The 13,651-nt window shown below is 40.1% G+C and overlaps 1 protein-coding gene and 1 long non-coding RNA gene across 2 annotated transcripts in view; both read right to left on the bottom strand.

Annotated features, from left to right (window-relative positions):
• LOC124169425 overlaps positions 1 to 11,317 on the bottom strand; it is a 32,272-nt gene extending 20,955 nt beyond the window's left edge. The window contains exon 1 of the mRNA XM_046548017.1: positions 10,048 to 11,317. Coding sequence (XP_046403973.1) covers positions 10,048 to 10,239 — 192 coding nt within the window. The 5' untranslated portion in view covers positions 10,240 to 11,317. The remainder of the gene's footprint in view (positions 1 to 10,047) is intronic.
• LOC124169426 overlaps positions 1 to 13,651 on the bottom strand; it is a 313,573-nt gene that overhangs the window by 131,554 nt on the left and 168,368 nt on the right. The gene's annotated exons all lie outside the window — the stretch shown is intronic.

Genomic DNA, 13,651 nt, shown 5'->3' with positions numbered 1-13,651 from the left:
GAATCTAATTTCTCAGAATGAACCCAAAATCCCCCTTCAGAGACAAGCTGTGAGCGTGCCTATAGTTGATGGACGATATCGTCAGATCTATCAGTGAGCCAAATGACTGATACCTTTACAGTCATTCACACAACCGATACAAAAATCCTGGCCTAAAGACGACTACCTTTTAAGGAATCCATGAATTCTAATTTGATTCAGAGTTTATACTGTCGTAATTAAGCGGGACCTCATAGAAGTATTAGTACAGCATCATCATAGAATCCTCAGCTCCGCTCAGTAATTTTGCACTAATACTTTTATCTATAGTGTAATTGTGCATTTTTTCGTATTTTTTTCAAAAAAATCATGTCCTCAATCATATAATTCATTTGATTCAACCACCAAAGCATAGTCATTATTTATGGCTTATTTTAAAGCCAAGACTTAGCGTAACACATAGAAATGAGGTAAAATTACTTGCAATACTCGATATTATAATAAATAAATTTAGCTCTGCAAATTTGAACACAGACTTAGGGTTGGTAATACGAGACCTCATTCACGTCGCAACTCATACTGACTAGTTACCGAACCTAGGTAACCGAAATTACTCGATGTTCGCCACTGTCGCCTCACTTTTTAAAATGATAAATCTCTCGTAAAAAGTACTTCCGTGCATGGTATTCTAATCCATAAATGCTAGTTTTAATTAGCAGTAGACCATGAATGACAAAAAATTATCTAAATGCATTTTTTTGTGATTTTACTATTTATACTTCATTTGATTTGAAAAAAAAATTAAAAAAACACAGCATTTTACTTTTTATAATTGTAATTTCAATGTCTAATCGATACAAAAAAATATGAGCACCCTTCCCTCAAAAAAATTAAAAATTGATAAAACTCCCCTGAATGTGTGAAAATTCAGACGCCCGTGGAGTAGATTAGCGTGAAGTTCCTCAAGTCGGCCTCTAAACATGTTGTCGCCCACCGCGCATAAAATGGGTTTACAGAAGTCGCCACTCGCGTCGCTGTGGGACAAATTGATCTGAGTTTCACGGGGGAATAAGGTACAATTAGGCGTGTCAACCGCAATTTGCACTCATGACGATGTGATTTACCATATTCGTAACTCTTTAATTCTATTCCTCGCATTTGCAAAAACCATATTGTAAAAATATTGGAACGAAAGTGGATCGCATTGCACTCATAACCGCAACGCGGACATTTTTGAAAACCGATTAAAATGCGACCGAAGTGGCAACATAAATCAACCTTCTGTGGGATGGAATTGGGCCTCCTCTATTCAGCCCCTTTGGTATATTTATTGAAAAATATAACAAATAAAAGCAGTGTGCTTGTGAGTTTCTAAGCTCCATCCTCCCGATTTGATTTTTTCGAACGTTCTAAAGCCCTAGTGCCTTCAGTGGGTTCCAAAACGAGCGTTCCGAAGTCATCGTCCCTCTCAGAAAACAAAATCTTTCAAGGGACAAGATTATGCATTGGGATAGTCGCGGACGCGCGGTTTCCGGCCGACATCCACCCGCCTTCAACCTATTTGCATGACAAGAGTCCTCGGGAGATCAAAAGAATAAGTAGGGAATATTTCGGGAACTCGAGCGCCCTCTCCAACAGAGAGGTACCTTAGACATCTTCCACAGAAGCATCTCCAAGGAGAGGGTATGCGGCTTTAACATTTAACTTACAAAATATATTTTAAAAATTCATCGTACAAATTGTTCTGAGTTCAGGTGGCAGGTTCGCGACTGCAAGATTGAAAACCACTGCCTACTTATGTGGAAAGTTTAATCCTTAATTACAACGTTTTCCCCAGCTACTTGAGGCGACCGTAGCCGAATTTTATGGTAGCTCACGTGATATTCTTTCAATCTCTATACAGCAATAATTTTCGTTGTACTAAAATAACACTCTGGTGGTGTGTCCAGCTATTTAGTATTAATGTCATGATCCTTTAGGTAAAATGAAAATTGTATAAAGTTTTTGTTAAGAAGAGAGATATTCTATGTATTTACAATTTTTGTGCTCATACACCGCATTAGAGTAAAAACTTGAGCAGGTAGAGCAATGTAACTATTTGGGCAGCACATTAAACGAAAAACGGATACAGCAGTAAGAGCATCAGGAAGAGAATTGAGTTAGCAAAGGAGGCGTTCATGTACATGAAGGAGCGTATGAGATGATTGCAATGAAAGAGTTTCATTAATAGGCTAGTAAACAGCCTGATCTGGAATGTAGCGCATTACGGTGTGGAAACGTAGACACTTAGGAAGGAGGACGAGAAAAGACTCGAGGCCTTCGAGATGTGGGTGTGCCGAAGAACGGAGAAATTTAAGAGGATGGAGAGGAAGAGGAATGAGGAAGTGCTGGACATGGTGGGTGAGGAGATGAAGTTTCTAAATGAGATAAGATTCAATATGAAGGAGACAGAGGGAATTGAAGAAGCGAATATTGAGCGGGGAGACGATGTTGAAAACAATGTTATTGGGTAGAATGTTGGGTAAGCCAGGGAGAGGAAGAAAGACAATGACATATTTAGTTACAAAGAAAGGGAGTATGTGACTGGCAAAAATATCGAAGGAAATTCTCGCCACAAACACATAGAACAAGTAATGAAGGTTGCATTTATATGGCGAAATTAAACCATGGCGATCGTAACGCCAACAAAATTTAATAAATAAACAATCAATCAAATGTAATTATGCTTCTATAGAAAATTGTGAATAACTTCAGGAATATGAACGTACTTATATTCCCTAATAAGTTCTCCTGCATATACCTGCCATACAAAGTTGGGTTAACAAAAGGATTGAGGCGCGAAAGAAACGTTTTGAAATTTCTGGAGGAAGAGTTATCGGATTTCCAGCCGGGTCCAAGGGTTTTTCTGCACCGTCGCGACGTTTCGAAGGCAAAGTCTGCCATCGTCTTCAGGGTGAAGATGATGGCAGACTTCACCCTGAAGGCGATGGAAGACTTAGCCTTCGAAACGTCGGTGCAGAAAAACCCTTGGACCCGGCTGGAAACCCGAGAACTCTTCCTCCAGTCTATTCGCCGGGAAAACCTTAAAAATTTCACTTAAATGCGAAAGCTCGGTAAGTCTCAATGAATAAAAGAATCAAAAAACGCCCGTCAACACCATACATCTCGTCCATTTCGCGGTCGAATGAATGTAATGGGACTTTAACTCACATGTTTACTATTTTCTTCTCGTAGAACCCGCGAAAAAAAATCCAACGGGGATGCACGATATCCTCATTCCGTATCCCGCCGAATACTGGGGAGATAAAAGCAGCATTGGTAATGATTAAGGGGCTCGAGGAACGTGCACGTCCGAATCATTTCCGGGTCTTTTTTTCCTTTATAGTCGGACCTCGAACACTCAATGAGGAGATGAAGCGATCCAGGTCGATCAATTAGAAGGGGAAACGCCATGCTCTATCCACGCGCGTGAAGTAAGCACGGCAAAAGAGGAAAATGCGAGTCAGACCAACGCTGCGTTTTGCTGCTCCATTTAATTGACGGGCAGGCTCTTCGCCTCCGTACGAAAATTCCCAATTTCCACATCTCCATCCCATTAAAGTAACATTTCCAAAGCACATTCCTTACGCGGCTCTTGTTTTTTGCTTCTTTTTAGATAAGCACCTTTCCATTTCAGGGGAACTAAATACTTGGTAACTTTGCTATACTAACACTCGACGAACTTATTATAAGTGTGTTGGAATTGGCCTATGAGTAGTTTCAAATTGGGATATGTTTTCATTCAATACTTATGAAATAGTATAAAGTAATTTCTCGTGGGAATCTCTTATTTTTGGCCCCTCCAAGTCCATCCATAGCAACAATATAAAGCCATCTTCAGTGACATTATACATATTTTCCCCAAATATTTTTGCCTCCTGAATACGAAAATTATGCTGAAAATATCAAGTCATGATAAAAACGTAGGTTAGGTGCTTTGATCAGATTACTAGTTAAGAGGAGTAAGCCACAGGCGAATATGGGGGAAAAAGTTACCGGGCCTTTTGAAGGCTTTATTTTGCCTTAATCCATTATTGCCCATTGGCAACCTGAGTTGCCAACATTTTTGCTTGTTTTCGAAAATTCCTTTCTCCCCCAACATGCGTCTTACACTACCAATTGTTTCCTTCCTATTCTCTCTACTCTTTGCTTTGTCGAGCAAGGTCAGCATTTTACTCTGCCATTTAACTTCTTAAATCTGAGGAATTGAAAAGACAAGTTAATGCATTATTTCTAGATTTTAAGAAAGCTTTCGACACAGAACCTCACAATAAACTTTTATACATTAAAGCCATGCGGATTAAACGAAACAGTGGTAAACTGGATACGCGACTTTCTGAATGATCGTAAGTAAAAAGTAGTTCTTGACGGATTCAGCTCGGATGAAGTGAAAGTGACATCAGGTGTTCCACAAGGAAGATTATCGGCCCCCTTTTGTTCATTACACACATTAATGACCTCTGCTCCCGAATTAGCAGTAAAATACCTTTATTTGCCGACGACACTGTCATCTATCGCGAAATTAGTAATCACTCTGATTAAATGTTACGCTATATTTGACCTAACTCAATTAGCGGTATGACCTGAATGCTGGTTGGAAGAGTTGAGAGTAGAGCTCTTCTTGGACTAAGACACAGGCGGGCGAGTGGGAAATTTTGGAGAGCATGTCAATTACAAGTTTTGCAGCTAAGTCTTATGAAAACTTTAAGGAGACATAACGCCGTAATCGAACTAAGGCTAACTGAAGCATTATGGTTGGAAATGTAAGAGGTTAAAAAAACTCAAGGCCCGTCATATTTGACCCCTGAATGTATTGCAGTAAACCAGTAATTCTAATCAGCCGTACAGAAAATTACATTTTACTTTCATATGCTTTGACTCTTTTGTAACACTAATATTTAATTCTTGAATGGCAGCAAATCACGCCAAAACGAAGAATTAATATTATTAGGCTCGGAAAACATAATGTTTTATAAAAATAATTTTTTCATAAAACATAATGTTTTCCTCGCAAAGTAAAAAGAATAAAATTAATTTTCTATTAACCTGACCAAGTCTCTAAATAAATTGTTACCTCTACAATTAAAATCGATTTTCCTCACTTTTACACCAAATTTTACTTAACATCAATTAAAATGTAATTAAATGTATTACGTAGGATCATTATGTGAAGATTTTTGGTATAAATAAAATATTAAGGTGGAATTTGTGCCCAACGTTTTACGATGGATAAGAAACAATTCATTTCGAGACTCTGTCATGTTTATACAAAATTTATTTTGCATAAGTTGTGTAAGAATATTGTATTGTCATCCGGTTCTGATTAACCTGAATATTTCAGCTTGATAGCTAATCGGAAAGTGAGTTAAAATTGAGTCGCAAAATTTTACCAGGACAAGATGACAAAAACAAAGGGAGTTTATAAAAACGCTATAAAAACTTTGTAAAACGGTCCGCTTAGTCTTCAATTCCGGGAGAGGGGAAGAAAATATTCCAGCGTTGCACATAGCTTGGTCCGCCCGCGTGTCGGCCGATATGCCCCGAGGAACCAGAACACCGAGCGAGCGTCTTACGTGAGACACTTTCCAATCACGCTGTCAAGGACGAGGGTTGGGTCTGCGGCAATGGGTGAAGGGCGCCCTCTGGGGGGAATCCGCGAAAAACAACGGCGCTACGCAATCACGGGAGAAGCTGCGAGCACGGAACCGGATGTTTACCCGAAAGTCAGCAGATAGACATGAAAGAGATGGAATGGAATGACAAGTGAAGAATTCGATGCGCTCCAAGAGTTGACGACTTACGTGACCAACCTCAGTCCACATTTAAATCAGAGATATTTTCGTAATAGAAATGAGTGTGCAAAAATAACTCTCCTAATCGTGACAGAATATAAAAATACAGAAACGAATGAACCTAGACGGCCGATGTGAAATTGCAAGTGCGCACATTTTCTTTTAATTATATGAAAGGGAAGTGGATTATCTGCTTTTGCGATAATGTATGAAACCTCTCAATTATTCGTAAATAAGTTTTTACCGCTACCATTTCTGCTAAATTTTTACCTATAATTTTCAGTTTTGGATCCGACACCTACTTTTCAAACTATTCTTGGCGAATTATTGACTGCCTTAACCCTTTTGCAGATAAGTTAATGACGTCACGAACTTTTGCCGTACAGCTTACCGAATCTCAAACGAATCCTCGTCCGCGCCTATCCCTCCTATGTGTTTTGCTGTTATTAGCACGCTAGTAAGCGTTTATTTCGCCATGGACCGGGTCTCTGTGAACGGTTCGCTTCGCCAAAACTCCAGTGACGTCTCTAACTCTTGAAAAGTGGGCGGTAACTTCCCATTATTTCCTTTCAATTTAATATTTGAGTGAGGAATCCTTTTTTTTTACTCCACTTATACTTCCCTAACATCAACCGAATAATTTCTATGAAAACAGTTACAGGTCCACATGAACGATCCCATTGCCGATTAGAGGTCTGAATGAACGGATCTATGGGTGAAAGTGTTTTCTATTAACCTGACAAAATCTCTTAATAAATAGTTTCGTGTAAAATGAAAATCGTTTTTCCTCACTTTTATATCAAATTTTTACTTAACATCAACTTAAATGTAATTAAATGTATTACGTAGGATCATTATGTTAATATTTTTGGTATAAATCAAATATTAAGGTGGAATTTGTGCCCAAAGTTTTACGATGGATGGATGGATGGATATACGGATCATTTGGGTGAAAGTCTTGGAGATTTGTCTTAAGTAAGCGACAGCACCTTAAATCCGGTGGCCAAAATAGTCTTGAGTCTACTGGATTCTGCGCACTAGGTTTAGATTGACATTAGATATATTTCAGAGCGATACACAGATTATCCTATTAGAACCCCATTTTATTAACAAGTGCGGCACAAATGATAAATTAAGAGAGATATTTTGCCGAACGGATAGGTACGGGAATTCGTTTTTCCCCCGAATTATATACGACTTCAATTAATGCTAGGAGGAATTTGATTAGAGCATTTCCCTTTTATAAGTAACCAGCTAGTGTGCAAACGGTTCCTGCCAAATGCCAATAAGGCAGCTTGCGGGGTATTATATAGATGTAGATGTATGCAGTATTAAACAGCTAAAAAAAATCCCATCAATCGGAGAAATCATGGCTATCTAAGATCACCGCTACGGGCCCTCGTACGGAGGTAAATGTCATACACCAAGGTGACCGACTACCTGTTTGATTCCCCATACCCCAGCTCAATTGTAACCAGGGATCAGAGTAGCGCGCTTAGAAGCAAGCGCATGGGGCTGGCTGGCAGACAGTGAGGGAAAGAAATGTGTCAATGGAAGCAGAATGAAGGTTCCAGGAGGGATCTACTCTATAGGGGTAAGGGAGGGAGGATAGGGTTCTAAAAAGGTTGCAGCCGACTCTGATGGGGCTTGTTCACTTGGAAGGGGAGCAAGCACCCTCCCGAATGAAAGCTTGAGCAGGGATTAGGGAGACACAGATTACGGACTTGACTGGTATTGGAAATTTCGCGCAGGGATCACATTGAAAGCACCTCATGGATATGCACCAAATTCAACAAAACGAAATGTAGTTCACCTCCTACAGGTTGAAAACACGTATATTTCAAGGGGTGGCAATGTAATACGGAGGTTAGTTAGCGGCCTTGGTGGCGGCCGGGTAAAATCCTCGTTACCAACCAAGAGGTTGCTAGTTCGAGTTCCACCTGTGTACTTTTCTCTTATCCACAGCATGGTTGTTCGTGCCCGTGTAATTGTTTAAACTGTTGAAAAAGACCAATACGAGTTGTTTTCGTTGGTGTGGGAATAAATAAAGAAATAATAGAAAAAGATTTAATACATTTCCACACCATCTTAATGCTCACCAACCCGAATTTGAGACTTCGGTACAGGTAAAGAAGGATGTGAACGAGAAGAAATACGTTGGTGCGAAAAGATAAGCTGATACAAGAATTGAGAGTAGTGACTTCGTAAAACCAATCTTAGGATTGCTGACAAGAGATGATGCCTCTAATATAGGTATATTAATCCCAAATTATCCATTATTGCACGTGAAATAATTACAAAAAGTCTACTCATATGCCAATTGTACTTTTCCATGAAGAAATCACGTAAGTATGGGGATGAATACGCCGCAGGCAAATTTTTCTTCTACACAAAAATGAATAATTTCAAACACTCTTTACCAGTCCTATAGGTGCCTTTATCCAATTCTCTCTAAAATTTACAATCAGAATAAATGACTAGTAAACAAATTCTATCGTCGCCGTCTGTCAATCAGACCCGCCATACGATTCCGGATTTTTATTCCATTTAAATCATGGTCACATGTGTATAATCCGAAAATCGTACCGGTTTTTTTATTTACTCTGTGACTTCCAAGATATTTTTTCTTTCAGAAAAAACTATGCCACAACAAAACTTACACTTACAATTAGTAATTTTAAACAGCTGTTGGGCCAAGAGACGGATACAAGACTGCGTGAGAGAATTGGCGCATATCGTCTTACTCAGAACAGGCTGGTGCACCAACTATAACCAAGTATCATATTGGTAATATTCCGAACGAATCAAAAACCATCGCCTACAATTATAGGTACGTAAACTATTTCTGAAGCATTCGAGCTGTGGCGCTCGAAAATAATTATGACAATGAAATAGGTAGACATGAGGAAATATTTGCAAAAATGATAATGTAGTAGTAGGCACAGCTTAAACGGCTACATCATGAGACAATAGAGACTCATGAAAGGTTATCGCCTAAGCCCTCAAGCCCTAATACATTACGATACTACTGGCAAAGACGCTCACCAGAAACACAGCGAACTGCATCATTGACGATATTATAAAAAATTATACATATTAGCAATCGATTCGAATTAGGAATCTAAAAGAGAGAATTTAATGTGTACTGATGACAAACCTCAACTTGATTATAGTGGTAAATATGGTGGAAAATTGAGAAACAGGTACTGACTTAATCACTAGATTTCATAATTCACAAGGAACTACCAAATTGAATGGCCGAGGCGGATAGAAAATAAATGATAATTCCTAGAACATAGTTCATTCAATAAGCTTTTAACTTATGAAGATGGTACCACCAGATTCATTCGTTCCGACCGTTTCTGAGGAAAGTGACGCTGTTCCTAGATATCCGCAAATGGACACAAAATAGGGTAGGATATGTTGGTAAACTCTAAGAAACGATACATTAGACCGTGTTAAGAAAGCTAAATGAGTTAAATTCAACATCACAATAAGCGTAAATGATGGATGTGGTCGATAATTCGCTGAACTACATTTTAATGATAATAATAAATTTACAGGTTAAACATAGAAAAATGCATTCACCGACTAACTATACTGTAATCACCCTATTATAACAAACCCTTTTCCAGCCTAATTAAATTTCCAACGTATAGCGATAATTTACGGACTTTGCGCTGTATTGTTTTGTTGTGACCAGGTAAGACCCAAACTGGTATAACAAGCAGTGCAATGCAACTCAGCTGAAAGTTTTTGACACTTGAGTAGGAATTAATTCTCTGCCAAGGGAAGTTTTTGGCAAACTCTTTAGCATGGGGTGTGACTCCTTATGGAAATGATTTTTCCCCATAATGATTCGCGTAATTCTGAACATTTTCTCTAACGCTAATGATCTCCCCTATCATTGCAAAATATGGTACCCTCAGTGTCAGGAACTTCCGACCAAGCCATAACAGATCACCAATAAAATAGGAACGTATCCTACTACTACTAGTCATTGTCTTACAACTACTTGTCACTATTAAGGTGATCAAATGCTTCATTCTGGGGGTTCACTCAACAAGTTCACAATTTCACCTTTCTAAGGGGCTCACGATGAACCATTGGGTCACCTTGATAATGACTATCCAGTAGTTGGAACCCAGGGTCGGAATAATAAAGTTTTTTGGACATTAAAAGTCAGTTATTTCGCACAATAATAAAAAAGAGATAATAGGAATGAAGATCCATTTACCTTTTTCCACTGTGACTGCGACTTGACTGGTCCCGAACCCATGGAGTTGAGGGCCGTGGACAGTTCTCCCCACAGCCTCTCGTGGTCCTGTTTCGTGAACGTTTCGTCCACTGTGGTCGACAGCAGTCTCCGATTCTCCGACAGGAACTTGAGGAGGAACTCCTTCTGGAACTCTGTCACACGGACCGCCATTTCACGCGACGAACAACGATAAAAACAAAAAAAAATCTTTGGGCCCTTAAAAGGGCGGAGATTTCAGAACGCGCGAATGCAGAAACAGTTGAAGAACGGCGAGTGTCGACGATGAAGACAACACTCAGGGATGCCCAACTTATGCGTTATTGAGTTCCATCTGGATCCTTCTGAAACTCCGTCAAGAAAACCGCCATCTCACGCTGGCAACGACGACAAAATCACAAAATTCAAATAAAAATACCACTATAAAGGGCCCGAAAACCCCGTTAGAACGTATCCGCGGAAACAATTGCGAAACTTAGAGCGTCAACAGAGCACAACAATGGGATCGAAATTTCCACCTGGACAGGCGTAACGAATAGGATGTTCATCGACCAATGATACACGGTGAGTACTTCTTAGTTACCATAAAAATATAAAATCCTGGGCCCCTAATGCGATGAATATGCAACATGCGAAGATCGACATGCGTCAATTATAAACAATACTACACGACGAGTGCTCCTTGATGATCGTAAAAACATTGGCCCCTCATGATCCGTTGAACCTGCAGAAACAAGCGAAGAGCGACAAGCGTCATCGATAACCAACAGCTCCCCTAGAAGGCGGAACCGTCTCACCGTTCAAGTCTCTGATGAACTCACAATATTTTAAACCTCACTTCAGTGGGTAAGACGGAGCTACACGTCGTTGACATCAACTTCACCGCAACACTTCCTGATAACGTACAAAACCAGCACGGAAACGCACGTGTTTCAAGTTTTCCCAGCCGTGCGGTGGGACGCCGTGCGATAGACTGGCGTTTGTCGAATCGGTGAGACCTCCCCATAGCCTCGCTTTAGGGGGCCCGCACAACTCCAAGTAGTCGGCGGGCCTTGTCCCCTCTTCTGCCGCCCATCGTTCCCACTCCCGGCAAGACAGGGGGAGGAGGGTGAGAACGGCGGGTTAGGGGGGGTTAGAGGGGGAGTACGGAGGGGAAAGTCAGGGGGATGATGCTACAACACATGCTGCTTCGAGCGTTCAGCAAACAACACATAACAGACCAAAACACACGCACACACACATGTGGTATGTCCGCGTATTTCATGAGATGCGAAAAAAACTTTCCTACCACAAATAATACCAATATAATCTGTAAATTTCAAGGTAGTTTCTGCAATGGTTTGCATTTTTGCTTAAATTGCAACCTCAAAGTATCGAAAAAATCCCAGAAAATTTTTCTCGGAAAAATGTTTTTTTAATTCGCCTATGAACGCCATAAGTTATATAGCATACGCATTAAATTATACTTAACGGCCACGTTGGCGATGGAGGCCACGGTGGTGGATATGTCCTCGCCAAAAATACTGAAGGTCAAGGGTTCGAGTCTCGCCTGGATAGGTTGCCCCCGTTAATTGTTGAAATGATTTATGTAAAGGCCCTTGATATATTGGCCTCATTGCGCTATTTTCGCGGGTAACTGAGATAAATAAATTTTTTTTAAATACTAATAAAATCTTTAAATAATATGATGAGGGATTCACTTAATCATTCCTTTGAGATATCTTCACGAAAGGAAAACACTAAATGCCAACAATGTATATTTATATTCTCTCTAGATTTTGCAGGCCAAATTTAGTCAAGGAAATAAACTCCGATAATGAGACGAATCCAGGCTGTTATGGAAGTTCAACACGATAAAACATCGTCTTACATTCATGAAAATTCATTTGATTTTGAAGTCCGATCAAAATTACTTTCTGTAATTGGAAGTTTTTCTCATCTGAGGCGGAAAATATTTTGCACGCTGATTTATGCATCGCGTAATTTATGTGAGATGCAAGACCAAATCTTGCAGGTTTGATGGAGATTATCTCTAATAATATGCAATATTGTAGAGCTCTTTAGAGTCAAATAACACCCCTAATCACTTGTATTTTTAACCGGGGGAGGAAATATCTACCATTCTCCTTGCCTTCATATCTTCCAGTAGCGGCAGCGAGCGTTTCTCTAACTCACCCAAGACCCCGTTACTGAGCATAACATACACCTCACACTCATATATGCATCATCATGGAACATACAACATACCAGACTCCTATACAAATCTTTCAAAGCCTTCCTCACGTGAAAAAAAATATATATAAACCTCCCCTCAACCCTTTCACCCCTTGAGGTCCATACAACCCTTTATAGAGGAGACGCGCATAAAAAAATTAGGAACACTATCCTCCCCTAATTTTTTTGCGTCTCTCCGGTGGGAAGCTTCTCACGCTGAGGGGGGTGAGGGGTATCGGAGGGGAGCGGGAGGGGGATGAAGGGGTGAGCAGAGGGGGGGAGAACCCACTGGCGACGTAGCCTCGCACCCGGGTCTCACCCTCCACGCCCATCGCAGGGGAGAGATTCCACGGGAGGGGGTAAAGGAGGGGAAGGCTTCCCACGCAAGGGTATACAGAACCCACGAGTAGTGGGTGGGCGGGAGCGATCGAACAGTGAAGGCGGAGACGCAGCAGCCGGCGGGAGTGGGGGGGGGAGGAACTTCCCACAAATGGGAACTTGAACTACCCCCACCCCCCTCGTCTCCGTTGTTCATCACGCAAGATATATACATTTATTTATGGATACCTAGCAGAAGGACCAATACCGGTAATTTCGAAGGGTAGAAATTATGTTAAGAAATTAAGTATACCTCTGTTTATGTTAGATTAAATTGATAATTTCATTAACCCATAATATATATCGTATATGCTAGATTTCCTGATATGAACTCGAATGAAGCAAAGAAAAGACTTGACCAGCCCGACATCCAATGACCATTGAATGTCCAAAGAGCTGACCAAATGTACTAAAATAAGAAAATAATACATACCGATATCATATTTTGTACTGTAAGAATGAACTTAAATACCTATGTAAAAGAGCCCTGGCTCGGGGGAAGAGGGGGCCGGATTGTGGCCTCAGCCCGGTAAAATAAATCAAAAGTTAAGTCAAGTAAAGTGCCGGGAGCTCCTATCTCTCGCGAAAAGTGCCAGGAGCGCGATAGCGCTGGCTATGTCTCTCTTAATTGCTGATAGTTCAATTATAATTCAATGGTCAGTATTCATTTTATTTTAAGATTAACTTATTTCTTTTAATTATAAAAAAATAACTCATATTACCAAAAATTCGTCAAATAATAAATTAAAAAGGTGAAACCACATATAATAAAGATTTATTTAAGTTTTTGAATATATACCTTTAGTTGTTTTTGAGACCTAATTTTTTTCCTAACCTACTACAATATCAGCAAAAATACCTCGGCACTTTTAGCATAGTACCTGGAAAACCTGTTGGCACTCAAAGAGTTAAAAATAACATTTTTTATAAACTCGCGCTGTTAAAGGATTAAGGCTTACCCGGCGAATGGACTGGATGAAGAGTTTTCGGGTTT

Source organism: Ischnura elegans, chromosome 12 (assembly GCF_921293095.1).
Source record: "Ischnura elegans chromosome 12, ioIscEleg1.1, whole genome shotgun sequence".
In the NCBI taxonomy this organism is placed as follows: Eukaryota; Metazoa; Arthropoda; class Insecta; order Odonata; family Coenagrionidae; genus Ischnura; species Ischnura elegans.
This window is presented reverse-complemented; position numbering and strand designations above follow the sequence as displayed.